Here is a 26774-nt window from a genome sequence, read left to right as displayed (position 1 = left end):
CAGAGCAAGACTCTGCCTCAAAAGAAAAAAAAAATATTTATACATAAACACACACATACAATTTTACATAATCATATGCCCCAAATAATATCAGATTTTTTAGATTCAACATTTCTCCACCTTTGGGTACTTTCATCTCCCCTTCTGTCCCCAACTTATCACTCTCCCTGTATTTAACACCTAATATGTCTCATGCCAAATGATTTTAGAATTTGTGTAATCATATACAAACATATCTGTGTGTGTGTGCATGTCTGTGTGGATACATATGTAGTGTTTTACGTCATTGTTTTACAAAAATGAAAATGCATATGCTGTTTTCTGAACCTTTTCTCATTCAGTCATATATTGAGGAAATCTCTTCCATGTGAAAAGTTATAGCCAAATTATTTACTTTACCGGTTGCATAACATTCTGTAGTTGAAATATGTCATGAGTTATCCTATCATTCTCCCTGTTTATAAAGACCAGTCTGTTTTTCTTCTACGAATAGTACTTCAGGAAACATCCCCGTATTCATATATGCTGGTGTTTTTATTTCTGTTGATAGAGTTGGTATCACTGGGTCAAGGAAATGTGTACTTTTCATTTTAAAAATTAAACTGCCTCCATAAGAAAGCTGTAACTATACATATTTATTTGCACCTACAGTTAATGAAAATACTTTTGCTAGGTCTCCGTAGGCCTTACTATTGGAACTCTATTTTGTTTAAGTTTTGCAGACGCAATTGGTGTGAAGTAAAATTGTATTGCTACTTGATTTGCATTATTTGACTACAAATGAATTTGATCGTCTTTCGATAAGCTTGATGGTTATTTGAATTTCATACCTTGTAAACTATGTTTTTATATTCATAATCCATTTTTTTCAATGGGTTATTTAGTCGCCTTGTAAATATTTAAGAGCTTCTGCTATATTGTAGGTATTTTTGCCTGTCCTATAGGGTTATACACTTTTTATTTCCCCCAAATGTCTTGTATTTTTTATGGCGTCTTTGGTCATGCCACAAAATTCCGGTTTCAGATTGTAGTCACCTATGTTTATGTTTTCTCTTACAGTATGTTTGCCTTCTCAGAAAAAGCCTAGCTCACCTGTCCCTAGATTACATTTATGATTCCTAGGTTTTCTTATATGATGTTATTTACTTATTTCCTATTTTAACCTTTAATCCACCTATCTCCACCTAGGATTTATTTTTGGAATTGGTAAATATTAAGATCTACTTTTCTTTTCTTCCAGATGAATAAAGTTTGCCAATTCCTTCTATGAAAAAACTCAGCTTTTCACCACCAAATTGCAATGCCTCTTTTGTCATAGATTAATGACAAAATTACCATTTATATTTGGATCTATCCCTAGATTTCCTATTTCACATATCTGTTTATGCCTGTTTCAATGCGTACGTATTGATTTAATGAGAGTGACTTTACAGGATTTTCTGACATCTGCTACATCAAATTACACCAATAACTTTTGAGGTAGTTAGCAAACTTAGGTAGATACATGAGAAACCTATTTGCTAGACATTAGTAGGATGCAAGTAGAAACTAATATGTCAAAATAATATTTTTATAATTATAATTGTTTTCAAAATCTTTTTTCCCAAGTCCATTTTTATTTATTTTTCGTTCTCTCCACCAAGGTCTATTTTTATATCAGCAGATATGGGAAGAGAAGTTTTTAATATGCTCTTATAAAAATGACAGTTTGGTATTTTTTTCAATCTTTAAGTGACGTACTGTATTAATGATGCTGTTTCCTTGATTCACAGACTGGTTCTTCAGAGGAATAAACCTTGACTGTGTCAATACTCAGCTCTGACTGCATCACTACTCCCCCACCAGTGGGAACACTACCCAAGAGAGAGCTCTGGAGTGCTCCTGAAGAGAAATTCCATGGGGACTGTACCTGACCCTCTGAGATCAGCTAAAACTTCCTTGATTGCAGCTTCTGGAAAAGAAGCTGCCTCACCTCAGCATCCACCAGCTCTCCTGTGTAAGAATGCCAATGGCTTTTCTGGTACCCCTGCAGAAGCAGACCTCAGCCCCGGGGCAGCTTCTGAAGCCCTGATGCAGGCTTGTGAGCATGAGACCACTCAGCCAGATATGTCTTCTCCTGGTGTCTTCAATGAAGTGGAGAAAGCTTCTGCCACATTCAACTCTCCAGGCAATCCCCAGCTGCCAGGGAGCAACCAGCCTGCAGCACCAGCTGCGACTTCTGCAGCAGAAAGGGATCTTATACACACACCAATGACAATGCCAGCCAATCAGCACACCCGCCAGTTCATCCCAGGTGATCAGCCCAATGCCGTCACCTCAGCCACGCCTGAAGATTCCCTGATGAGATCACAGAGAACCTCAAATAGAGAGCAATCTGAGAAACCAAGTTGTCCTGTGGGAGACATCCTCAGTAGCAGCAAAGATCAGGGGTCCTGTGAATTACCTTCTCCAGAAGCAATCCAGGAAGCAGTGCAGACTCCAGTGACAGCAGGCAGGGTGGTCAGTCATTCATCCTCTCCTGCAGGCGGACCTGAACGGGAAAGGCAGGGAGCCATCTTTGACTCTGAAATGAGATCCTGTAAACCTCTAACTAGAGAATCTGGATGTTCAGAGAAAAAGCAGCCCTCTGTCACTGCCTCAGGCCCCCAGGGCACAACTTCAGTGACACCTCAACCATCCCCTGTCACTAGCAAACCTTCGGCATGCCCTCCAGGTCCAGTGAAGGTGCTGCTCCCAGCACAGCATCAGATGTCAAGGTTCAAAGAAGCCAGTACGATGACCAACCAAGCTGAAAGTGAGAAGAAGGGAGTTCCCAGCAGGGCTTGGCAAGATGCGGGGGTGCAGGCAAGTGTGGAGAGCAGATCCGTCTCCACCAGCCCCAGTATCCTCCCTGCATTCCTGAAGGAAAGCCCTGCTCCTGAGCATTTTGAACAACAGCAGCTGCGTGTCATTTGTCACAGCAGTGGGAGCCACACACTGGAGCTCTCTGATAGCATGCTAGCCCCCCAGGAGTCCCGTCAGTGCCCTGCCATCATGCCACAGGTACACATTCAGGCAGCTGCAACTGTCTCTACAGCTTTCCAACAGGAAAATAAACTAGTGAGCCTACCAGATGAGGTCCTTAAAACCTCATCAATCAGTTTGGCCTCCAGTAATGCCCAGGATACGTTTAAAGAAGATGGGAGGTTAACAGGAATGAGTCCACTGAAGGAAGAATCAACTTCTAAAAAGCTTGCGGGTACTAATTCTAGCTCCCTGAAATCTAGCCCCATTGACCAGATTTCTATCAGTGCATCCAGTCAAGCTGAAACAGGTTATGGATTGGGAAAATTTGAAACCAGGCCGTCTGAGTTTGCAGAGAAAACCACAAATGGCCACAAAACAGAGTCCGATTGCAAACTATCTGACTCTTGCGGCTCTACCGGCAAAGCTGACCATTCTGGGAGCTTGGATCCCACGAATAAAGGAGGTGCAAGGGAAAAGAAGCCTGCATCTCCTCAGCCAGTAAAAGAAAAAGAGTCCACTGGCACCGAAACCTCCGACGCCAAAACCCGACTGCTCAATCCTAAATCTCAAGAAAGCGGAGGCACAGAATCAGCTGCTAATCCTACACCCTCTCCAATTAGGAACAGCCAGGAGAGCTCCTTAGACGAAGACAGACAGACCAAGACAGCCACAAGCCTGAGCCTGCCGTCTGATCCCATGAGTGACTCCAGTCCAGGTTCCAGCAAGAAGACGCCATCTCGCTCGGTCAAAGCCAGCCCACGCAGGCCCAGCCGCGTCAGCGAGTTCCTCAAGGAGCAGAAGCTAAATGTGACAGCAGCTGCTGCTCAGGTAGGACTCACTTCGGGAGAGAAGAAGAAGCAGCTTGGCGCAGACTCCAAGCTCCAGCTGAAACAGTCCAAGGGTGTCAGGGACGTGGTGTGGGATGAGCAGGGAATGACCTGGGAAGTGTACGGTGCTTCCTTGGACGCAGAGTCCCTGGGAATCGCAATCCAGAACCATTTACAGAGACAAATCAGGGAACATGAGAAATCAATCAAAACTCAAAATAGCCAGACCCGGAGATCCATCTCCTCAGATACTTCTTCAAATAAGAAGCTCAAAGGAAGGCAGCACAGTGTTTTCCAGTCCATGCTGCAGAACTTCCGACGCCCCAACTGCTGCGTCCGTCCTGCCCCTTCTTCTGTGTTAGATTGAAAGGAAATATTTATGGAAGTTTTTGTATAAATTTATGGTATTCACAGGTGTCCCTCTGTGTCAAAGCTTGCTTAGCTTTTTATTTTTTTATTTTTTTTTATTTTTTTCCTGCAAGTCCAGGAAGGAAATGCAAGTATTCACTCTAAGAAATTGCTATTAAAAATTGACCTAGAGCTCTATAAACAAAAATGTCATTTCAATTTCAAAGAAGGAACAAGAGAATAGAAACAAGCTTCACTGAAGGTTTGCAATCTTAATTGAAAATAATACTCACTGGGTTTTTAAAAATATGATGTTGCTCGTAGAGAGAGCATTATAATTATATTATTATACATGTATCATTTTGTATTACTGCCTCAGTTTATCACACAATAGTATTTCCATTAAAATCCCTGCTTCATATTGGAAGTAGCAAAAACACTATTGCCAAAAAATATTGTTATAATTTCTAGTCTTATTGCAATAACAATGCTGAAACCACACAAATTTTAAATAGGTGATAAGAATCATAATTTAAAAAATGAGAAAAAATTTGATTCATTCCTAGGCCAGATAACATTAAATATACCAACTGTGATTTAATATTTGGAAACATCTGCAGACAACCTTTGTATAAACCTCCTTACAGCTGTTAATAAATATAAGAAAGTTACATTAGGAATATTAGCTAAGCTTTTGAATGTGAAAACTGCCTACATTAAACATGGATTTCTATAGACACATTTTCCTGCACTGAAGGCAAGGTGCATCTTTGTGATTCTGACCAGACATATTCATATTTTCTTGCCCTAGAGGAAGTACATGGGACTGAATTATTGAAAGAGTCATCAAACTAGGGATAATACTAATTGATATTGTACAAGTGTTCTCCAGTGATACCCTACTGAGGATGCTAAGATTCTGGTAAGGAACTATAAATAGCAGATTACCAAACACTGCTTTTTCTGTGATGATAAAAACCTCATAAGTAACAAAAACAATGTTTAATTTAGACTTCTGTAAACAGGATGCAATTTGTGATTATTTTTAATTGGGTGCAGTAACTTCCAATAACAAATGTAGTCAACACCAAATTAGAACGTGAGCTCGTTTTCAATGTTTTTTGTACATAGACTATCATCTAATTGCTTAAGTGTATACTCTTGAGTAAACAGGTAACTTCAGCAAACTTATTGATTTTAAAAGAAATACCCTTCATATTCTTCAAACCCAATGAAAGAAGAGGCCTTTACAAAAACATGGCTTGTGCTTTGGGTGAAATATGCTCCTTAGGAACATAGGCACCTGTCTGACCTCAGACCTCACGTGTCTCCGGAAGAGAAGCATGTTCCAAGACACACAAGTATCCTCCAAGGCACTGGCCTGGATGGGCAGCAGTGGCTTGAGGGCGGTAGTGTGGAAAGAATGAACGAACAATGGCCCTGGGAAGGCTTCCCTTCCTGCAGACGTTGTCGGGAGAGTGCTGGTCTCCATTTGGCATTTAAAAAACCAGACTTAGATGCTGGAGGGGCACCAATTGCCTTCTCTGAACTCATTCCCCATGATGAGCTAGAAAAGAGTACCTAACCATGAGTATTCTCTCCAGAGACTCATGTGTCCCGTGGGTACAGTCAATTCACAGTATCTGTTCTGGCTTTTTTCACTTTAATTCTGTTTTGCACAGTCTGAACATATGCAGGGAAAAAAAAATCATTCCTGAACTTGAACAGCACAAGCTACACCCGGCACAACCTAAATTAATAAAAAGACTTGGATTTATTTCGAAGCAATTTAATTGTAGACAAAGCTTGCATTTGTGAACCAGTATTCTCTGAGCCTGAGAGTCATTATAGTTGTTCTATTTGGAACTTAGGAGGAATTTTTTAATAAGGCACATTTTTCAGCTTCTTACTCATTGGTATCTATTGAGGATACTATGTAATGTCAAAATTGCCATCAAATTACCAAGAAAATTACTATTAATGATTAGAGATTTAGCCTAAATTCTCTGCTTGGCCTTAAATACCCATTTGTCGCCGTGTTTGTGTCACTTCTGTCTCAGATGCCTCTGCCAGAACATGACCTCTCTGCTGGCTTCCGCTCACTGGCGTCTCCCTCCCACATGGGCATACATGCTGTGTATACACAGAGTACAGCCTGTGTACACAGTAGCAGCTGTCAACAGTGCCTACTCCAGATGGGTGGGCCCCAGGTAATCCTCTGCTGTGAAGTGGCTAGAACAGGCTGTCCCTGCATTAAAATAGGCAAGAAAAGGGAATTTCGCATCTGGTAATAATATTTATTTTCACAACTTTAGAGTAAGCGCATGATTTGTAAACAGTTAAATGAGGCAGAGGCCTGAGGGAGTTGTAGATATTTGTCTCACATTAAATATATCAGAATTGCTAGATTTGCTGTTGTGGTTATGCCACTCAAAACTTTAAGAAAATTTGTTTAATGCAGTAAGTTTAACTGGTTTTCTTTGGTGCTAGAACCAAATTCTTTACTTCTACAACACTCAAAAGATTATCACAAAATATTACAAAAATATTGTTTTTGTTGCTCATTAAATCCTATAGAACTAACAGCTTTTAAGGACAATGACAGAAATATATCTTCAGATGGATAAATAAGATAGGGACCTATTCAAGACAGCAGCATTTTTATATTGTGATACCTACCCTAAGTTACTCTCACAATAAAACCTTATTTAAGAATTTTCCTTCACATCAATCTGTGACATAGCATTAGGTGTTTAGTATTCCTTACTTGTGAAACCTAAGCTTCATTCAAAAATTAAGTTGCAAAACAGTTTTTATTGCAGACTCTTTGAACTTTTCAGTTTTTTCCATACTTTACCTACATGACACACATTGGGTTGAAAGTTATTTGGTTTTACCCTTCATTTCTTTTAGGCATAATTTGGTTCTTTTCATGCATTTTATTTTTGAAATATAGAGAGGAAATATTTTATTAAATCAAGAAATAAGAAACATTCCTTAAACCAGTAGTAAAAAGATGAACTCCATGCCTGAAAGACAGTTCAACATTTAAAATATTAAGATGCTATACCATTTAACAAGTGAATACTAAAAATTTTTAATTTAAAGATTGATGGATTGTTATATTTTTATGATCATGAGAAAAATGTCACAGCTTCAGCTGTCATGTTTATCTTGAACGCTTTTCTAATTATGTCTTTCTGGATTATTGACTTTGAATACCACAGACCAACTGCTTTACATAGAGTAAAATACTTATTAACCTTTGTGCTTTGGGTCAGTGGCAAAAGTTGAACACCCCGTTAAGTCAAGGTTAACCAGAAACCTTTTTATTTGCGTCTGAAATGAAATATTTATAAAATGTGTTAGTATGTTTCCTACCTTGATAAGTTCACCTATATTGAATGTAATTTGATCTTTGATAATTTTTTTAATCTTGAGAATTCTCTGATACTGTTTTGAATATCAGTGTTCATCATGTTATAAGGTTAAACATCAAAACTGAAATAAATTGGACTGAATATGCATGTGTAACATATACCTTAGAAGCTGGATTTCAGAACCAAATTAATAGGAGCTTGCTGTCTTAAAGTAGAAAGCAGAAGAGTAAAATAGCATTCGTTTGTATTCCAGCATATTGAGGTTTCGTTGTTCCTAGCTTATACTAATGTTTTTTCCTCTAGTTTTTGGGAATGCCTGTCATTCTGGGAATCCCTGTATATATCATACCAAGAACAGAGTATGATGTGACTTTAAAATGTGTTTACAGAGGATATATGCAAGTGTGCTGTTAATATAAATTGTTTGGCCTTTGCTGCATCGACTTTGTTGCTGTTTTGCTGCCGAAATGTGAGAAATGTGGGTCTTCTCTTCCTCCTACGTATTGTGCCAAATGTTTAAAATTTTGTCTACTTCTAGTAACACATAATTCGCCATATCCCTTGTCCACTTTTATGAATCAGTATAAGGAAAAACAATACATTAGGATAGGTTTGCATATATGTATATGTGTTTTTATTGAAAACTGGGGACTTGTATCCTTGTGTAGACCTCTACCTGCCTGATTTACTAATTATCTGTAATGCTGTCATGGAGATGATGCTGTTTACTCTCTCCTGTTTTGTTCTAAGTGGTGTTTGAGAAATATGGCCTGTGAATTTCCCTTTGTCGTAGAACAGTGAACTCAGCAGTATCTTGGATAAGTGAGCTGACTACCTTGTCCCCACACCGTTTTTGTCTATATGGTGAATTCAGAAGTCAATGGTCCCCTTCTGTGTTTGTTATTTTACATGTGTATCTGAGCATTTTGTTTTCTGTTAGCAATGCTTCTTGATGTTGTGATTGGCCCTTTGTGGTTGATTCTCTCCAAATTTGGGTCAGCTGTTGCCACCTGTCAAATAACAGGCAATATGCTGAATCTACTGTCCATCCTTGTAACGATATCCTTCTTAATGAAATTCTTCAACTGGCTGAGTAATTGCTAATGTCATCTGTGCAGACACATGGGCTTAAGGATGTCTACAATATTTTAGACATTTTTGCAAACAGGGGAAAAATAGTCTTGTAAATACTGAAACAGATTTCCATGAACTTTATCCTACTCTTGGAAAGAAAACAATTCTCCTTGGCTGCAGATATCAAATAAGCTTGGGTTGCAATGACCAAGAACATAAATGAAGATTGATTGAAGTGGAAAAATTCTGTCTCCCAAGTGATCAGTGACATCTGCCAGAGGTCATTACAGCTATTTTTACTGTGAACAGTCACCAGCTAAACTACTCACTTGCCACAACCAAATAACCTCTCTCAAAGTAAATCCAGTACATCTGTATATATGTGTAGATAGCAGCAACAAACAATCCTGAAACATTACTTTTGGCTATTGAGTAAATCAAAGTGATGATAATTATAAAGAACATTCAAATAACCATGGATTTTGGTGAAATGACTTGTGGTGGCCAGAATGGTACAACAAGGTGTAATTTACAAGTTTTTTTTTTAAGACCCAAGTATCTCAGATACTTATAATGAGAATAAAGACTGTTGAATATGAAATTAAAGCCAAGCAATAATGTGCCAAAAAGAGGCAGTTATACCAGCAAACGCATCTACTATGGGCACACCTTTATATAATGATGGTTTGCTTTATGAAGACTGACTGTAACCCACAGGATAAAATAACTGAAGGCATAGTTTCTGCTTTCTTCCTGGAAAAACTTGTTTAGAAGCTTCAAAAAGAGGTACAGCACTAGTGATCATCGTAAGAATACAGCTGGCATCCCTGTTTTTGTGCTAGCCAAGACAAAGGAGGAACCACTCAAAGCCTTGCTGGCCTAAAACTCAAGACAACTCCAACCATAAGTTTTGTTGAAATGGAGACTTTAAACTTATGGTAATTATTCTTTCTGGACACTAGCATGTAGAAAGCAATTCAATTAACTCTGCCCAGAGGATTACCAGCTTTAGCTGTGAAAAAAATGGGCTCCCAGATGTAAAATCACTAAAACATGAGTACTTGTATCCAAAGAGGCTTCAAATGATGCCTTACAGAAAATGATGTTCCAGATGGGCACTTCTAAATGCTAACTCCTTATCAAGTATCTTTCTAATCCAAGCTCAAAATTAATTGGTTGCAAAATAGTAGGAATAAAAATCTCATATTTTACACTTTAGAAAAAGATACTGATGATCAACCAGCGTGGTGATAATTATGATTAGATACCCCAGTGATTTAAACAAGTTAAAAAGAATTAAATGGGAGAGAGATGCTAACAACTTTCTTGATCTCCTAACTAGGACAATGTCATCCATTTATTTCTGAGGCAAAAATTATAGCTTGTTTTTTGACATCGCTGCTAGTGTTGTTGTTTGTTGCTTTAAAAATTGTGTCTCTTTAGAAAAACTCTCTAGTAGTTAAATAATTTTTTCTGACTCATAGCATTGCTTTTAATAACTTGTGAAGGCTGTGTATAGAACAAACTATATAAAATGAGTAGAAAGGGCTTACTCATGTTAATCAGCATCATTAATTATTTTAGATTCTTTAACCTTTATTTTAGATCACTTCTTTAAGTAACTAACTTTTCCTAATGTTTTCCATCATGTCTTAAAATGATGCTGGTATATCAGGAGATTGCAGTATTATAATCATACTCTCCAATCTCTAGAGGAGAGGAGAAAATAATTCTTGTTTTAAGGGCCCCTAGAGATACCTTTTATTGAGGCTGAGAAAGGTCAACACAGCCTGAAAACAAGAGAAATATATACTAGCAATTACTAAATTTCTAAATGTGTTTATCTCTGCTGTACTAATGTGTGAACAATATGTTGTGCATAATACTGTAGCTGGTTGTGGTATGTCAATACATTCTGTGAGTGTGTACAGTCTGAGTGATCAGTTTTCTATTTTTATGTGTAGAAAAAAATAACTTCTTGTATCCCATTTAAAGGCCAATTTCTATCATCAGGTAGACACATGTACATACGTAAAAAAGCCAACAAAAGTGTCCACATGTATTCAATAACAGAATTAGTTCTTTTATTTTTGAAGGTCAGAAAGGGCTGTTTGATTTGTTTTTTTTTTTTTTTTTTTTTATCATCTCCTTGAGTAGGTAACATAATTATCACAAAGGCTGAATATAGTAATCAGTACATTGGCATATTATTAAATATGCCAGGGCTAATTAACCATGCCATTAGTCACAGGTAAGGTCAGTTCTTTGACCACTGGGATGATTTACATTCCTCACACATCCTCTCTGTGTTAAGTGTGTGATTAGGATGTACATACTATGGGTGTGATTGTGTACATACCTTGTATGAATTATCTAAATTCTCAAAGCAGTTGCAGGAAAGAGGGAAGATGAAATGGTTGTTCAAAAGCCTCCAAAGGGCTAGTCAATATATATTTTCATTTCTACACACAAAAATGTAAATAGCTTATCCACATACATATGCACACATAATGCATTTTATTTATACTATTATATTCAAATAAATCACCAATTAAAACAACTAAATGAAAGCTACATCTTTCCATGACTGCTCTGTTTTACAAATATTAATATTGGATTAGATGCCCCTCACTTAATGGTGTTTCTCCCTGGTAGCAGACTTTGTGCTAAGAAAAGTCCGTCTCCCAAGGCATCTGCAGCACAGACTGTTACCTGAGTAGCTACAGAGAATTACTGCTGTTCCTTAAGCACCTAATTTTATATCTAGAAATGGTAAACAGTGGTGAAAACCAATGAGACTCCTTTTGGACATGTATCAACGTGTTGATTTGCACAAACCAATAAAAGCCCTACATTTTTTGGAGATAGATCCCTAGATTTCAAGCATGTATAATCACTCAAAGTGGGTATCATTACAGGCATTCTTCTCTTGAGCTCAGCAAAACTATGCTTACCAACACCAAAGAGAAATCAAGATTTAAATGAAAAAAAAAGTGCAGATGATGCTAGTGAGATAATAGGATATGAGCAATGAACCCTTGGGTGGGGTTCCAGGGCACTTAAATTGCCTCATATCTTGAGTGCCTTAAGATGGACTCAAATAAAAAGTATTATCAGTAACAGGTGATACTGTGTAGACTAGGTAACGTTAGAATCATTAGCTGGCAAGTGTCTCTGGACAAGATTGGTCAGCCTATCAAAGTTCCAACCAGTGAATTGATATTGTTCAAATTCATCTCATTTTTTCTCAAAGGAAATGCTCTATTAGGGATCAAAAGTCTGATCTGGTTCTCACACCTAATACAAATTGACCCTGATTCCTTGACACTAAAAATTATGTTGGTTGGGTATTAGATTGAAAATATGAATGGAGGCCAGGCACAGTGGCTCATGCCTATAATCCCAGCACTTTGGGAGGCCAAGACGGGTGGATCACCTGAGGTCAGGAGTTCAAGAGCAGCCTGGCCAACATGCCAAAATCCTCATGTCTATAAAAATACAAAAATTAGCTGGGCATGGTGATGTGTGCCTGTAATCCCAGCTACTCAGGAGGCTGAGGCTGGAGAATCGCTTGAACCCAGGAGGCGGAGGTTGCAGTGAGCCAAAATTATGCCATTGCACTCCAGCCTGGAAGACAGGGCAAGACTCCGTCTACGAAAGGTACCAGAATCAGCCCTTGACAGAGAATTCCATCTGGCAAAGTACAAACAACCACTTCTCAGTAGAAAGTTAAGAATAACATTTAAATACATATTCATGTTTTAGAGAATCAATGTGCCATCTTTATATATTAAATAAAAATAAAAGATTAACCACCTATAAGAACACTACGATTACAACTAGAGTGGCAGTGTTTTTTAACTGCTAAAAGTATACATGTTTCTAAGTGCAGCATACCTGAAATCTTGATGTTTGTCAATACTTACTATTGCTTAAAGATAAATTCATGTGATTATTTTTGAAAGATGTATATTAATTTAAATAATACCCAGAAAAATGATAACTTTCAATAAGAGAATCATTTATGTGTGTACTCAGCTGAGAAAGATCAAAAGTATAGTATAATATGAAATCCCTGAAGACAAAAATATTCAAAATGGAAACTCCATTTATGAATGTATCAATATTAAAATCTAAAGTTATGTTTTTTATGTTTATATACAAATGTCATAAAATATTTTAAGAAAGTTCTCATCCTCCAGATATTGACCAATAAAACTTCACTTCCTAGACAAAAGAAGAAATGTTATAATTTATACAAAGATGGAGAAAGCTTTTGGAATTACATATACTTACACCTTCATTTTGGATTTAATTTTTGAATAGATCCTTAAAATTCCTAAATTCAACTAATGACTTAGTTTTACCCTCAAAAAATTTAGAATATTATTTTTGCATCTCACTTTTCATAATAAATGGAATATAGAATACAATTTACTTTTTTTTTGGTTAATGTTGTTATTGTTTTTTCCACTGCTATTTAAATCATTATTTTAACCACGGATGTACAGAATCAGCTGATTTTCCATATGACACACTTCTGCCAAGAATCTGCTGTTGAACTGGAAGTATTTGCAATGAAAGACCTTTTTTCTTTAATTAAAATAGAATTCCCATAGAACCAACAATGCCTCCTGGTCATCAAAAGCGAGGTTTTTCCTGTACTTGGCGCAGCAGAATGTGTGTGTTGTGTGTGTGTTGTTTGGTGAGAGTGATGAGAGCTGAGCGTGGTGAAAATACAGGCGGGGGTGAGGTAACAGGGTTGGGTGGTGCTTCGGGGCACTTAGATTGCCTTATTGTCCAGGCTTAGCTGCCTCTTGCCCAGAGCCATCAGGTGTCTGCTGTGTAGTCCAGCCTTTCTGCCTACTCCTGAGAAGATAAATTGGGATCCTGCACTTTGGATTCTTAGAAGGAGATGGAAAGCCCAGCCATATCCTCCAGTTTGACTTGATGAGTAGTAAAACTAACACATTTTGATCCCTTTTTGCCACCTTGAATGTCTTCAATTCATTAAGGATCTTAAAGAAGGAGAGGTACAAAGTACATGAAACCCAAATCTCAAAACAAGGATTTAGTGAACTTTCCATGAACTTTAAACAGTGATTGCTTCAAAATTTCCAAGAGCCATACCCTCCCTCCAACTGCTTTGTGTGTATATAAATGCCCACTATTTTAATCTAAAATGGTGCCCTGTGGCTGCCATTATCTAACCCTTGCACACTTAGACATTTATTCTTGGCCAAATTAAGTCTCATGCATTTCCAAAGATATAAATGCCATTCATGGAGAAGTTAGATCTTGCAAGTTTCAGGAGGGCTGAGATAGTTTGTCTTATGCCTATAGCTGTTTACATCTTACCAACAGGTGTTTGTTTCATTAGGTGCCATTTCCAGCCAATGTTCTCACTCTTCCACATCTTCAATGTTGAATAGCAAACAGAAGAACCTCTTTCTTTGCATAGTCTTGCTTCACTGGACTATGTAAACTCAAAATACCGCTTGTTTCTTGTGAGGGGTTTGCATTTTATAAACCATATAAGATCACTTTCGGTCAACTGCTCTGTCTGAGTTTATTTGGGCTGCAATAATAATAAAGGATCGTAAACTGGGGGACATGTAAATAAAATAAATTTATTTCTTACAGTTTTGGAAGCTGGCAACTCCAAAATCAAGGCAGATTTGGTGTCTGGTGAGGGCCCACTTGCCAGCTCACGTGCAGTGCCTGCTTGCTGTGTCCTCACACAGTGGAAGGGATGAAGGGTCCCTCCCGGGCCACTTTCAAAAGGGCACTAATCTCACTCATGAGGGCTCTGTGACTACTGCCTAATCACCACTCAAAGACCCACTTTCTAATACCATCACTTTGGGAGTTAGAATTTCAACATGAGGTTTGGAGGGATACAGACATTTAGACCATAGCACACACATTCTTAATGAACTTCAGAATGCCAACATGATTATACTTTCTTCAACACCATTCTACACAACCACTGAGCTAATTTGCAGAGTCTTAAAATGTTTAGACCCTTATAACTACCTTAACAATGTTCTGCAGCTGACTTTTCTAAATACATCATCAAGGTCTAACATAGTTGAATTTCAGATTTTCTGGATGGAAGCTGAAATTGCTTGCAAAGATTTCTCGTGGGAGTATTGGCATCTCAAGAATATTTCCCTACACTTCTCTAGTCCCACTTGACACCTCTCAATCAAACTACAAAAGAGCCTTGACCTGCCATTAAAAATAATAATGAGCAGAATGTCATTGCCAAAGACGACATAGGTGTTTAAAAGCAAGATAGGACTTCTTAAAGGGCTCAAAAGCATTTGCTTGTTATCTATGTTCTTTTAGCCCAAAGCCAAAACAAAAAATAATGCCTCTGTGGCAAGTGTTTTGCTGAGCACTTCCACCTCTGTCTGAACCTTAGGAGGTATAATGCATACATGAATAGTTTTTCAGTTTTTTCCCAATGACACAGATACCTGGGACATATAAACTAGATGATCGCAGAGATATCATGGTAAATACCTGGGCTTGGAATGAAAGGACACTGGGTTCAAATCTCAGCTTCAAATCAAACAAGCTAAATTCTTTGGCTGAGAAAACCGCAACACCTCCCATCAAATGCACCTCCAAATTTCAACATGAAATTTGGAGAGGATAAATATCCAAACTATTTCAGTACATTCTTCTGGAAGTTGAGAATAGTAATACTCACTTTGCAAATTCAAGGGAATTAAATGGCATAGGCAAAATAATGTTTTGTTCCTTCTACTCCTGTGACTTTTGTTTTCTTTTTTACTTGAACTTTATCACTCTGTTGTTAAAAGCCTTGAATTTTGCCATTTTATTCTATTTAATAAACTTTTTATAAATCTAGGTAAATACTAAGAATGGTTTTAATGTATGCCTGTGAGATACATAAAATGTGACTTTAAAAGTATTTTTCTTTTAAAAGTATTTTTCTTCATCACATTAAATGTGATTTCTAAAATATAAAGTTAAATACTAATAAAATATTACCAATTCAAAAAAGAGAGAAAAGGGGATGCAAAATTGGTAAATTTAGCTATATGAACATTTAAAACTTTGATAAAAAAGACTTCATAGAAAAATTAAAAGAGAAGTCATGTACTAGAATCTAGCAAATAGAAAGAACACCTACAAATTAGTTTAAAAAGATGAACAATAAAATAGATTAGTCAAACTATATAAGCAAGCATCATAAACATATGAAAATATGCTAAACTTAACTAACAAATCACTAATCCCCAGATTAATAATGCTGGAGGAAACCTTCCAGATTCATGGAAGCTGAATTAAGAACTTTATGTGCAAGAGTTAGAAGAGAGTCCTTTGCCTGTATTAAGACATCTTCCAGCTGGAGACATCTACCCATGTGTAAGTGTGTTTATTAGTTAGTTTTCATACTGCTATAAAAAACTACCTGAGACTGAGTAATTTATAAAGGAAAGAGACTTGATTGATTCACAATTCAGCATGGCTGGGGAGGGCTCAGGAAAGTTACAATCATGGCAAGCCAAAGGGGAAGCAAGACACCTTCTTCACAAGGTAGCAGGAAGGAAAAGTGCCAAGTGAAGGGGAAGAGCCCATTATAAGCCCATCAGCTCTCATGACAACTCACTATCACAAGGACAGCATGGGGAAGCCACCCCCATGATTCAATTACCTCCACCTGCTCTCTTCCTTGACACATAGAGGTTATGAGGATTACAATTCAAGATGAGATTCGGGTGGGGACACAAAGCTTAACGAGTGTGTGAGTGAGGGTGTAGGGGGAAGTTTCTCCAAAGAGAAAATGGAAGCCTATGAGAGGAGTTCAGTGTAAACACCTGACACAGGCAGAGTGCCGTACTCAGAAAGTGTGACCTTTCCAGATCTTCTCTCTTCCTCTCCTTCTCTGATCTTCAACTACACTATTTGGCAGAAATGGAATCTCTAGGTATGGAAAAAGAAAATAAATCAAAATCACATCCCTCTCCCCAATGTAGGTCTATCATGCTTGTAAGGAGAGAACCCTGAATTATAAACAAGTATTACAGTATTATTTACATGATTACTACATGAGATGTCACATTTTAAATTTGAATTGAGACTGTATTTGTAATTTTGAATGACCTCTGGCTGAATCAAGAAATGTTCCCAAAACTGAAATAGATGTTGTCACTAATGATGACATTATCATGATTATGAAATTTGCTTATCCCCTAAAGGCATCTATATGTGAAGTTCCTGCTAGTCTGGAGGCTCCAAAGCTACCATAGGTTTTAGGGGTCAGCAACAATATCAGATCCTCCACAGGGACTGGAAAGAAAGAGCACTGCAATTTTTTTAAGGCCCACTGTGGTAGGCAAAACCTGAAGATGGTCCCCAAGATTCCAGCCTCTGGTGTACACATACCTTTTCCCAGTTTTTCAATTACTGCTGGATGTAATACAGGTTGTAATTAGGAAGATTATCGGGATGGACCTGACATAATCACATGAGCACTTTAAAAGACAAAGTATTCTTTGGTGGTTCCAGAAGAAGAAGTCAGTGAGATGCTCCAACTGGCCCTGGGAGAAAGCAAACATCCTTGTGAACTGCCTACAGAGGCCTCATTTGCAGGGATTGCAGACAACCTCTAGGGGCTGAGAATGATCCCAGCTGATAGCCAGAAGGGGAACAGGAACACAGTTACACACTGCAGGGAAGTCTATTCTGCCAACAACCAGTCATCTTGGATGAGGACTCCCAAGCTCAGATGAAGACTGCAGCCTTGGCGGTTACCTTGATTTCAGCTAGACAAAACCCTAATCAGGGAATCTGGCTAGCCTGTGCGTGGACTACAGAAATTTTGAGATAATGAATTTATTTTATATTAAATTGCTAAGTTTGCAGTAGTTCATTGTGTGGCCACAAAAAACTAATACAACACCATTCAACTCAATTACAGATTCAAAATTGCCAAACATCTGTTTTGTAGTAAAGGACTTGCTTATGTCCATGCTACCCAAACCATGACACACAAACCCTTCCATCCTGAAGCATCAATTACTGAAAAATGTGATGGTAGTTTCAATGGGTAAATGCTGAAGTCATTTTAATATTGTAGCAAATATAAATTTATTATGTTGGATATCTGTCATTTGCTCTTCTCTACCCATTCTTCACCCTTATTCATCTTGTCCTATGCACTTGGAGGCTGACTTGCATAGGCAGATTCAACAGGCTCCCTTGCCATCCTGCTATCCATTGCATTCAGCCATTCAGAAGTGCTGGCTAGAGGTAGTTGTAGGGAGGAGAGTAAGGTTGGAGCATTTGTTTCCTTAATCCGCCCCCCTCATCCCCCCTCACACCCCACCACCCCACCATTAGGATGGTTCCTGTCGGCCATGTCAAACTCAACAAAGTCAGAATCCCTACCAGGCAGACCTCTCCATTACGTTGGGTCCTGGCAACTCCTCCTTCCCCTTGACTCATCAAGCCTAAGAATGATGTGCCTGACCCCAGTTTGCTGCTAGACAGTACTGTGCTATTACTTTGTGACTGCCCTAAAACCTACCTATACCTTTATAAATAGTCTCTTTGTAACACTCTCCTCAATTACCCAGTTTGAAAATGACAGCTGTCTCCTGCCAGAAGCTGACTAATACAGGCATCAAAAGACAAATTCACAATTTTTAAAGGATAAAACATGAGATTTTAGATAGATTTTTCTTTGGCTGGCTTTTTTCATCAATTCCCCTTTAACCTCCAGTTTTATTAGTTTACTATTCTCACCCACCTTTAAGGATAATACTGCATAAAATTTGAAAAGCATTTCTTTGTGTAAAGAGTGTAGCTCATATGTATATATGGTTTTCTTTAATATATGATAAAATATATTTTATTTTTTCATTTTTATTTTTATTTTTTATTTTTATTTTATTTCATTTATTTTTATTTTATCATTTTCAGTAAAAGAGAAGCCTACTAGTGTAAAATAGTTACTAACTTGTCACAGATGTCTTCATGTATAAATATTTCATGAAATTATATGCCTCATTTTCCCCATTCACAAAATAGGACAGTTAGTATTATTTGTCCCTGATCACAATTAAATTTATATATAAATTGTATTAGTCTGTTCTCACACTGCTAATAAAGACATACCTGAGACTGGGTAATTTATAAAGGACAGAGGTTTAATGGACTCAGTTTCACATGGCTGGGGAGACCTCACAATCATGGCGGAAGACAAATGAGGAGCAAAGTCATGTCTTACATGGCAGCAGGCAAGAGAGAGAGCATGTGCAGAGGAACTTTCCTTTATAAAACCATCAGATCTCTTGAGACTAATTCACTATCACAAGAAAAGCACAGGAAAGACCCACCCTCATGATTCAATTACCTCCCACTGGGTCCCTCCCATGACACATGGGAATTATGGGAGCTACGATTTGAGATTTGGGTGGGGACACAGCCAAACCATATCATAAATGATTAAGATTTAGTATTTTCTCCAGACTCTTACAATTATTAATAGTAATGGCTGAGGTATATTAAGTGTTTACTATATACTAGGCATTATACTATGTTTCTTATACATAGAATGCTAAGAGTGGCTGCGGTGGAGGTCACTGACATGCCCTGTGCCTCGGAGACATTGTCCCCATTGCCTTGGTGATTAACATTGGCTCCTCATTACTTATGCAAATTTCTGCAGCCAGCTTGAATTTCTCCCCAGAAAATGGGTTTTTATTTTCTATTGGCTTGTCAGGCTGCAAATTTTCCAAATTTTTATTCTCTGTCACCTCTTGAATGCTTTGCTACTTAAAAATTTCTTCTGCTAAATACCCTAAACCATCTCTCTCAAATTGTTCCACAGATCTCTAGGGCAAGGGCAAAATGCCACCAGTCTCCTTGCTAAAGAATAGCAACAGTGATCTTTACTCTAGTTGCCAGTAAGTTCCTCATCTCCATTTGAGGCCACCTCGGCCTGGACTTCGTTGTCCACATCACTATCAGCATTTTGGTCAAAACCATTCGACAAGTCTCTAAGAAGGTCCAGACTTTCTCACATCTTCCTTTCTTTTGACCCTTCCCAACCCTTCCACTGTCTACTACCCGGCACTGGGTAATTTGTAAAGGAAAGAACTCACAGTTCCACATGTCTGGGGAGGCCTCAGGAAACTTACAATTACGGCTTAGGTGAAGGGGAAGCAAGGACCTTCTTCACATGGCAGCAGGGGAGAGAAGTGCAAGTAGGGGAAATGCCAGATGCTTATAAGACCATCGGATCTCATGAGAACTCACTCACTATCACGAGAACCGCATATGGCAAATTGTCCCCATGATTCAATCACCTCCCTCCCTGAACATGTGGGGATTATAGGTTGCTCCTTTGACACAAGGGGATTACAGTTTAAGATGAGATTTGGATGGAGACACAGAGCCAATCATCAATTATCTTATGATGCTTCACAATAACCTACAATGTAAGCATTATTAGTACTATTGTGCTCATTTTATAGATGGCAAGCCAAAAGGCAGAGAAGAGCATATAGTAAGCAAATGGTGGCACCAAGACCCAAACCGCTCAAGCCTGGTGTCGTCATCCAGGCACCTAACCAGGCACTGCCTTATACACTGATATGCTGATAAAAACAAAAGTGGTTTTCTCCTTGTGACCTACCTAATACATTCTCCTGTGGACGGTTGCACTGTTTTAGTAACTCAATGTTTTATTAACTCAGAGAATTATTTGATGTCACCAATAAAGTAACTTTCTCTAAATCAAGGTCAGAATATAAAAAGGGGAAAAATTACTTTTACAAAGTAAATAAGAATCATTCAAATATATTTCCTCTAAGTAATATGTAAAATGGCAGAAAAGAAAAAAAAAGATTAAATAATCAAAATATCCACTCATACTGTATGCAAACCTCATATTCACATTAACGATTTTATGCTGTGACTGCGTAAAACATAGGAAAACACTGAGAAATGATACAAAGATGTAGAGAGAAAGGATATAAAATTACTTGACCTTTTCTTGGGAAAAGAAAAAAAACTACGGGTACATGAAGGCATTTTATGTTCAGTCTGAAGTACAGTTGTACAGATTAACTAAAGGCTATGTATTGTCTCGTATAGCAAATCAGACTGTGGCAAATGAGATTGCTTTCTACCCTCACTAGTGTTTTAACAATTGAGTTAAATTTTTATGATCTTTCTATATGCAACTCATAAAATATACGAGCAAGCCTTCAGCACATTTGAAAATAATTAAGAAAATTATTGGAACATATAAATAAATTTTTAATTTTACCACCAGCCTCCTTGATGAAAGAACTGAGACCTAATGTAATTTCCTTTTTCCCTCTAAGGTGAACCGCTCATTTAAAGATACTAATCTTAGTAACATTGGCCCAAGGTAGGACTTTAATGTAATAATGACTTTATAGGTGATGCAATCATTTCATTTTGTGACAATTTTTTCTCCGTTTTCAAAGGAAGCACATTGCAACAAAACAGGAGTCAGCCACACATCTGACACAGGTGAAGAAGGAATACTTGATTGTGGTCATCACTTCACAATGCATATGTATATCAGAACATGTGTACACTTAAGATATACAATTTTTATTTGTTAATTATATCTCAACAAAGCTAGGGAGACATTTTTTAAAATAAACTTTTTTATAAAGAAAGGAAAGGAAGTCACAAACACAATGCATTAATAATACTCTTTGGGAAAAGTATCAGAAACACTAAAGAAGTAAGCACTGACACAGATGGCTTGCTAGATAACTGGTCAATTTAGAAAAAGCAGGAACAGATCGTATCTCCCCCTGAAAACTTTCCAAGGCATAATAACCAGCTCTGTCTATATTTGGGAGAATTTTTCTGCACTAGGTCAAATGCCAACCTGAATCTGAAACCTAGAACCCAAAATAGATTCAAACAAAATGAAATCAGAAGAACCACTCTTTCATTCTCAGTAGACATATATTACGCACCTGCACCCAACATGTGTTAAAAATGTGAATGACCCTCAGTTCTTACCCTTCAGAGGCTCCCAGATACGTAAACCACTAAACACAGCAGTATGAGAAGGGCCATCATAGAGCCATATCAGTTACTATAGGAGACCAGAAGATGAGCATTGGCCCTCCCTATAGAGTTCAATCATGAGAACAAAGGATGGAAATAGAAGAACACAGTACACACTATCTGTGTGTATATTTGCACGCCTGTATATTTGTAGTTTCTTGTATTATAATGTTATAAGTTATTTGTCACTAGACACATGTATAAATTTTCACTAATATAATTTTTTTACATCACAAAATTGATTAGATGTGATACTTTTAAGTGAACTGTAACATGAAAAATCATTGTGTGAAGGAACACTGAAACAAAAAAGTTATGTATTATGTAAAATATATATGTAATATGAGGAGATGCTACAGTATGATATATGACGTGAAGAGATGAACTTCATTATTCAGAACGTCTAAATCATGTTTGGAACCAGTAGTGGAGGAAGATACATCTGATTCAAAATAATCTTTAAGGGTGCTATTTTTCCCTACAAAATCTGTAAGACTCATTGTTTCCTTTTACTTTTACCTATTGTGTTTGTGATTTACAGAACATACACATAACAAAGAATGCCAGAAGTCAGTGCAGGAAAAAAAATGGCCTACCAGTGTTCAATGTTTCTTAATATAAAAGCAACAAATCACATGATATTCTTGAGTGGAGAAGTCATGTGAATCAACACAAAATTGATGTAAAACAGGAAACTACTTCTCATCGTGCTCACCTTGGGGTCCTCTAACTTGGTTCGCCTTGAAGTGCTCAGTATTCTCACACCCCCACACTAGGAACTAGAGCGCAGAAGGGGTGTTCTCACACAGCCGTCAGGAATTTGGTATGTCAGGACTTGAGGCAGATGCAATTTAATGATTGCACTCCTGTGACAGCAGATACCAATGCATTAGCAGCCCTGTTCAGATGACAGGGCTCCTCATTGTCCATGTCTTGCCTGGTTATTGAGGAACATCAAACAAGCAACAGGAATGAATAAAAAATTATGCCATTGCTCAAAAACTCTCTAACACATCCTTTCGAGTTCTTGAGAGACAACACTGTTGTTTTCCAACCTTGTCCTACATGGTCAAAGGTTGCACAGTTCTGTTTCATAATGCTTATCTTGTGTTTAATGCATGTCTTAGTCATGGAAACAGGTAAGGTTATGGTGGCCTGGGTTTTCTTTTTTAGTCTCTACTATACTCTTGGGATATTGAAGAGTCTTTAAAACTAAATTTCTTCTGGTTTAATTCAAAACAGCCAGAGAGAAATCCTCTTTTCACAATTTGACTTAGATTTCAGAGGGTTTCTATCCCCATAACATGAATTGGAGTAATATTAAAATCTTCTAAGCCTACATGCTGTCTGTAATATAAGCTGACACCTTAAAAGTGTTAGTGTTTGTAGCTATCAGCAGAACTCCTTTACGTACCCTGCACCTGGCATACCATTCCTAGGCCCCTCTAGTAGAGACAGGCAGAAACTGCACCCCATTTATGAACTAGCACTAGAAATTCTATAGCATCCCTTCTGAGATACTCTATTAGTCAAGGAAGTTTCAAGCCCTGCCCAGATTCCGGGGGCGGGGGGGGAGGCGGGAACAAACCCTACTGAGAGGTGTGTCAATCATCGTGCAAGGAAAGCATCCAAGTTTGATAACCATAATGGTGCCGCCATCTTTAAAACATATAATCTATGCTCTGTCATACCCTTCCTCCAAGGTAAGGCAGGCCCAATTCTTGGAAATATAATGGCCTTTCTCTCTTGGTTTAGTTGGAACCAAAGACTTACTTTACTCAGCTGTAGTATCAGTAACTGGTAACTTTATATCATTCATGAAAATTCAGCTAGAAACAAATAATATTTAAATTAAGAATGCACTATGTAAGACTTTGTAATAAACTGTTTGCTTGGCAGTTTATTGCAAGGGAAGTCTCTTGAACTAACTTCCCTAATGAAACAGAAAAAAAATTTTAAATAATTTGGCAAAAATAAATATTGAATCCTAAATTTAAATAAAAGAAGAGAAGAAAACAGTAATTAATTGAAATTATTCATACCACATCGTTATCTAAAACCTAGCTGTTGGTAAGAATGGCATAACATTTCATTTTTAATTTTTAAATATAAAGTTAATTAACAGAGATTTGTGGACTATAGGCTTTAATAAATTATCAGGAATCACTAGCAAAATAATTATTTGAATAGTAAGTACCTTCTAGGTGTTTGAAGTTCCTTAAGCTGCTGGAGGCAGGAGAGGAGTTTCCTCATATATTTCTTAAATCTCTTAAAGTTTTCCACCTTCAAACGTCTATGTTTTTTCTCTTTTGCAAGAGAAAATTTTAATTAAGCAACCATAGCTTCAAGCCTTTGTCTAAATCATATTAAATTCTGAACAGACACATTCCAGCATGATTATTGATCAAACCTGAGAACAGGGAAGCAAAAAGAAAAGCTATGTGGATATGTCATCATTTCTATACCCTGTATGAAAAAAATGTAGTTATAATATCGCCAAGGACTTCTCTGGAATTTGAGACCTCAATAAAAGCCTTTTCCCTATCCACGGATTAGAGAAGATTCTCCGCAAAAGAGAGGAAACTGCCCTATCCAAAGCGTTGGAATCTGGAGTTAGCCTTGCCCAGACAGTGAAACCCAAGGAATATAGCCACAATTACCTGAGAAAAACCAAGCTGTGAGTGCCCTCTGCTGGAAAGGTCTGGATGACCTGTCTCCGAAACTCCTTGGTAGGCCCCACAGGTGGTTCCCCTCCACTTTTCCTCCTGCCAACTGTGAACAAAAGTTCTCTGAAAAGGAATTTGAAGGAAAGAGACTTTATTCCAGTGAACAGTTTGCAGTCTGGTGAGACATAGACTTAGGTGTAAAATAAAGGTGATTCCAGAGAACAAAGAAAGAGATTATGTTTTATAGCAAACGTTTCAGCCCAGCTTCCCTTCCCTGAGGAGGTCCCTTTATGTACATATCCAAACTTCCTTTTTTTCTGATTGGCTGACACAGCTGAGTTCTGATTGTTCAATACACCTGAACTCTGATTGATTGATAGAGCCAAAACCTGATTGGCTGAGACAGGCAAGCTCTGATTGGTTGGTTCAGGTGAGTTCTGAAAGTCCCAAAGTTAAAAAAAAAGTGTAGCTTTTTGTGTAACTCAGTGTATGTATGTGACCCTTTAGCCAGCTAATAGCCCCTTGGCTCTCTTTTAAATTTAGGCCCAGTTAGTCACTTGGGATCCATTTTGAAGGACTGGCTCTTTGAAGTTCACATTTGTTCTAATAACTAAGCCCATAAATGCTCCCTCAGCTAGTTGCTACAGCCTCCACCCTGTCCGCTCCAACCTGCCACCATGCTAGATCTTTCTTCCCCTTAGGTCTGTACTGTGGCTTCTTAATTAGTGGTAAGGAAGCCATGAGCCTTTGCCTTCCCCATTAATTACCAAACTGACATTCTGCCACAAACCTGAGACATCTGTCTCTTCACCAATTCCACCCAAAAAAACTAACGTATTTTATCTTTAGAGATGAGATAGGCAAAACTGGCTACAAGAATAGCTGACTGCTGTACAATCCACTCACGGCTCTGAGTTACCTTCTTTAACACACAGCTATTCTAGAATGGAATAGAAAGGATCTATGCCTTACCAGAGACTCATGCATTAATGGCAATGTGTATGCTAACTAAAATAACGTATTTCTAAAGAATTTAATTATAATTACATAATTATAATTACTTTTGTCCTAGATTAATACATCTGGAAAAATATTTACATCATTCAAAAAACTTTAGCTCTTACATCTCTATGGATTTGAATGACCATACATCATGACTTAAACCAAAATGTATCTGATTTATCACCCTCATCTTCACAATTATCAGCTACCTCCTTAATCATATTTCCTATAGCCACTTCTGAGAATCCCTGGGAAGTTACGCAAATGCCCACAAAACAGTAAAATTATATTCTTCCCCTCCTGTCTTTTAGATGGTGTCTGCTGTCTGCAAATCCATCATAAATACATTACCACAGCTCTAGGTGCCTTCTGGGGATTGGCTACCAAGCCCATGAAGTTGTCTTCCTGACTTTCCAATGCTGCACTAATGAAGCCTATAGTTTTACTGCACTTATGCTGAACTCAATTCAGCACAGAAGGAAAAATAATGGTGTCTCTACGTAAGGCTCAGAGAAAGACCATAAACCTTGGCCAAACTGAGAACTAAGAGTCCACCTCCTCTTAATCTCTCTATCTCATGGTCTCTGCTGTCCCAGACTCATCCCCTCTTTATTATCTGGAGAGGAAAATGAGAAAAAAAATCTTTCTCCTCTCCAGATTCTGTTCTCCCAGGCACAGTACTTACTAATTCACTGATAGATCAGCTCTCTTGGTAAACTGATTTATTCAATGGAGTCGATGGAGGAAAAAGTAATAAAAGAAAGTCTTGGTGGTGATCAAATTTAAGAACTTGGAGCTATATTATATTTAAGCCTCCCTACAGGGCTTTTTTTCTTGATGGTATAACTTCTGACATTAACTTGCTCACCAGGAATGTGGATGATTTTTCTTGTCCAACTTTGCTGGTGTTCTTTCTTCCTATCACCATTCCTACCGCCACCACTTCCAACCAATCCAATATCTATTCTCAGTTTTGCCTCCCTTGTCCTGTCTAATAAGCATTATATACCTATGAAGTACAGTTTGTCTCTAGGTAGTTCTATAATACAGGGATTTTTTTTTTCAGCTCATGAGACTAATTTTTGTATTTTATTGTCTAAACTCTTTTTATTTTGCCTATTCTTAGATGTCACCAAAGAGCAGTTTAAGAGTTTGAGGTTGATAAGTCTTTTTATATATTAAAAAGATAATAATATTTATAATTTATTGAGCGCTTTAAATATATCATCCTATTTTATGTCATACTGTGATCATTCCTATCCTCATTTAGAAAATGTTTTTAATGGAGTGATTCATTCTTTAAAAAACACAATAAAATGACAGAGCAAGGGCTCAAAACCAAATCTGTTTGTTTTCAAGTCCGTACTCCTACA

General features: G+C 37.7%; 1 protein-coding gene across 2 annotated transcripts in view; it reads left to right on the top strand.

Moving 5' to 3' along the window:
- The window catches only part of GPRIN3 (GPRIN family member 3), a 68786-nt gene extending 55523 nt beyond the window's left edge, over positions 1-13263 (top strand). For both annotated transcript variants that reach the window (XM_003924011.4, XM_074396439.1), the window contains exon 2: positions 1773-13263. In XM_003924011.4, the coding sequence (XP_003924060.3) occupies positions 1897-4200 (2304 nt within the window). In that variant the 5' untranslated portion in view covers positions 1773-1896 and the 3' untranslated portion in view covers positions 4201-13263. The remainder of the gene's footprint in view (positions 1-1772) is intronic.
- The last annotated feature ends 13511 nt before the right edge of the window (positions 13264-26774 follow it).

Source organism: Saimiri boliviensis, chromosome 3, assembly GCF_048565385.1.
Source record: "Saimiri boliviensis isolate mSaiBol1 chromosome 3, mSaiBol1.pri, whole genome shotgun sequence".
Lineage (NCBI taxonomy): Eukaryota > Metazoa > Chordata > Mammalia > Primates > Cebidae > Saimiri > Saimiri boliviensis.
Note: the sequence above shows the minus strand (reverse complement) of the source record. Positions and strands in the feature narration are given on the sequence as shown.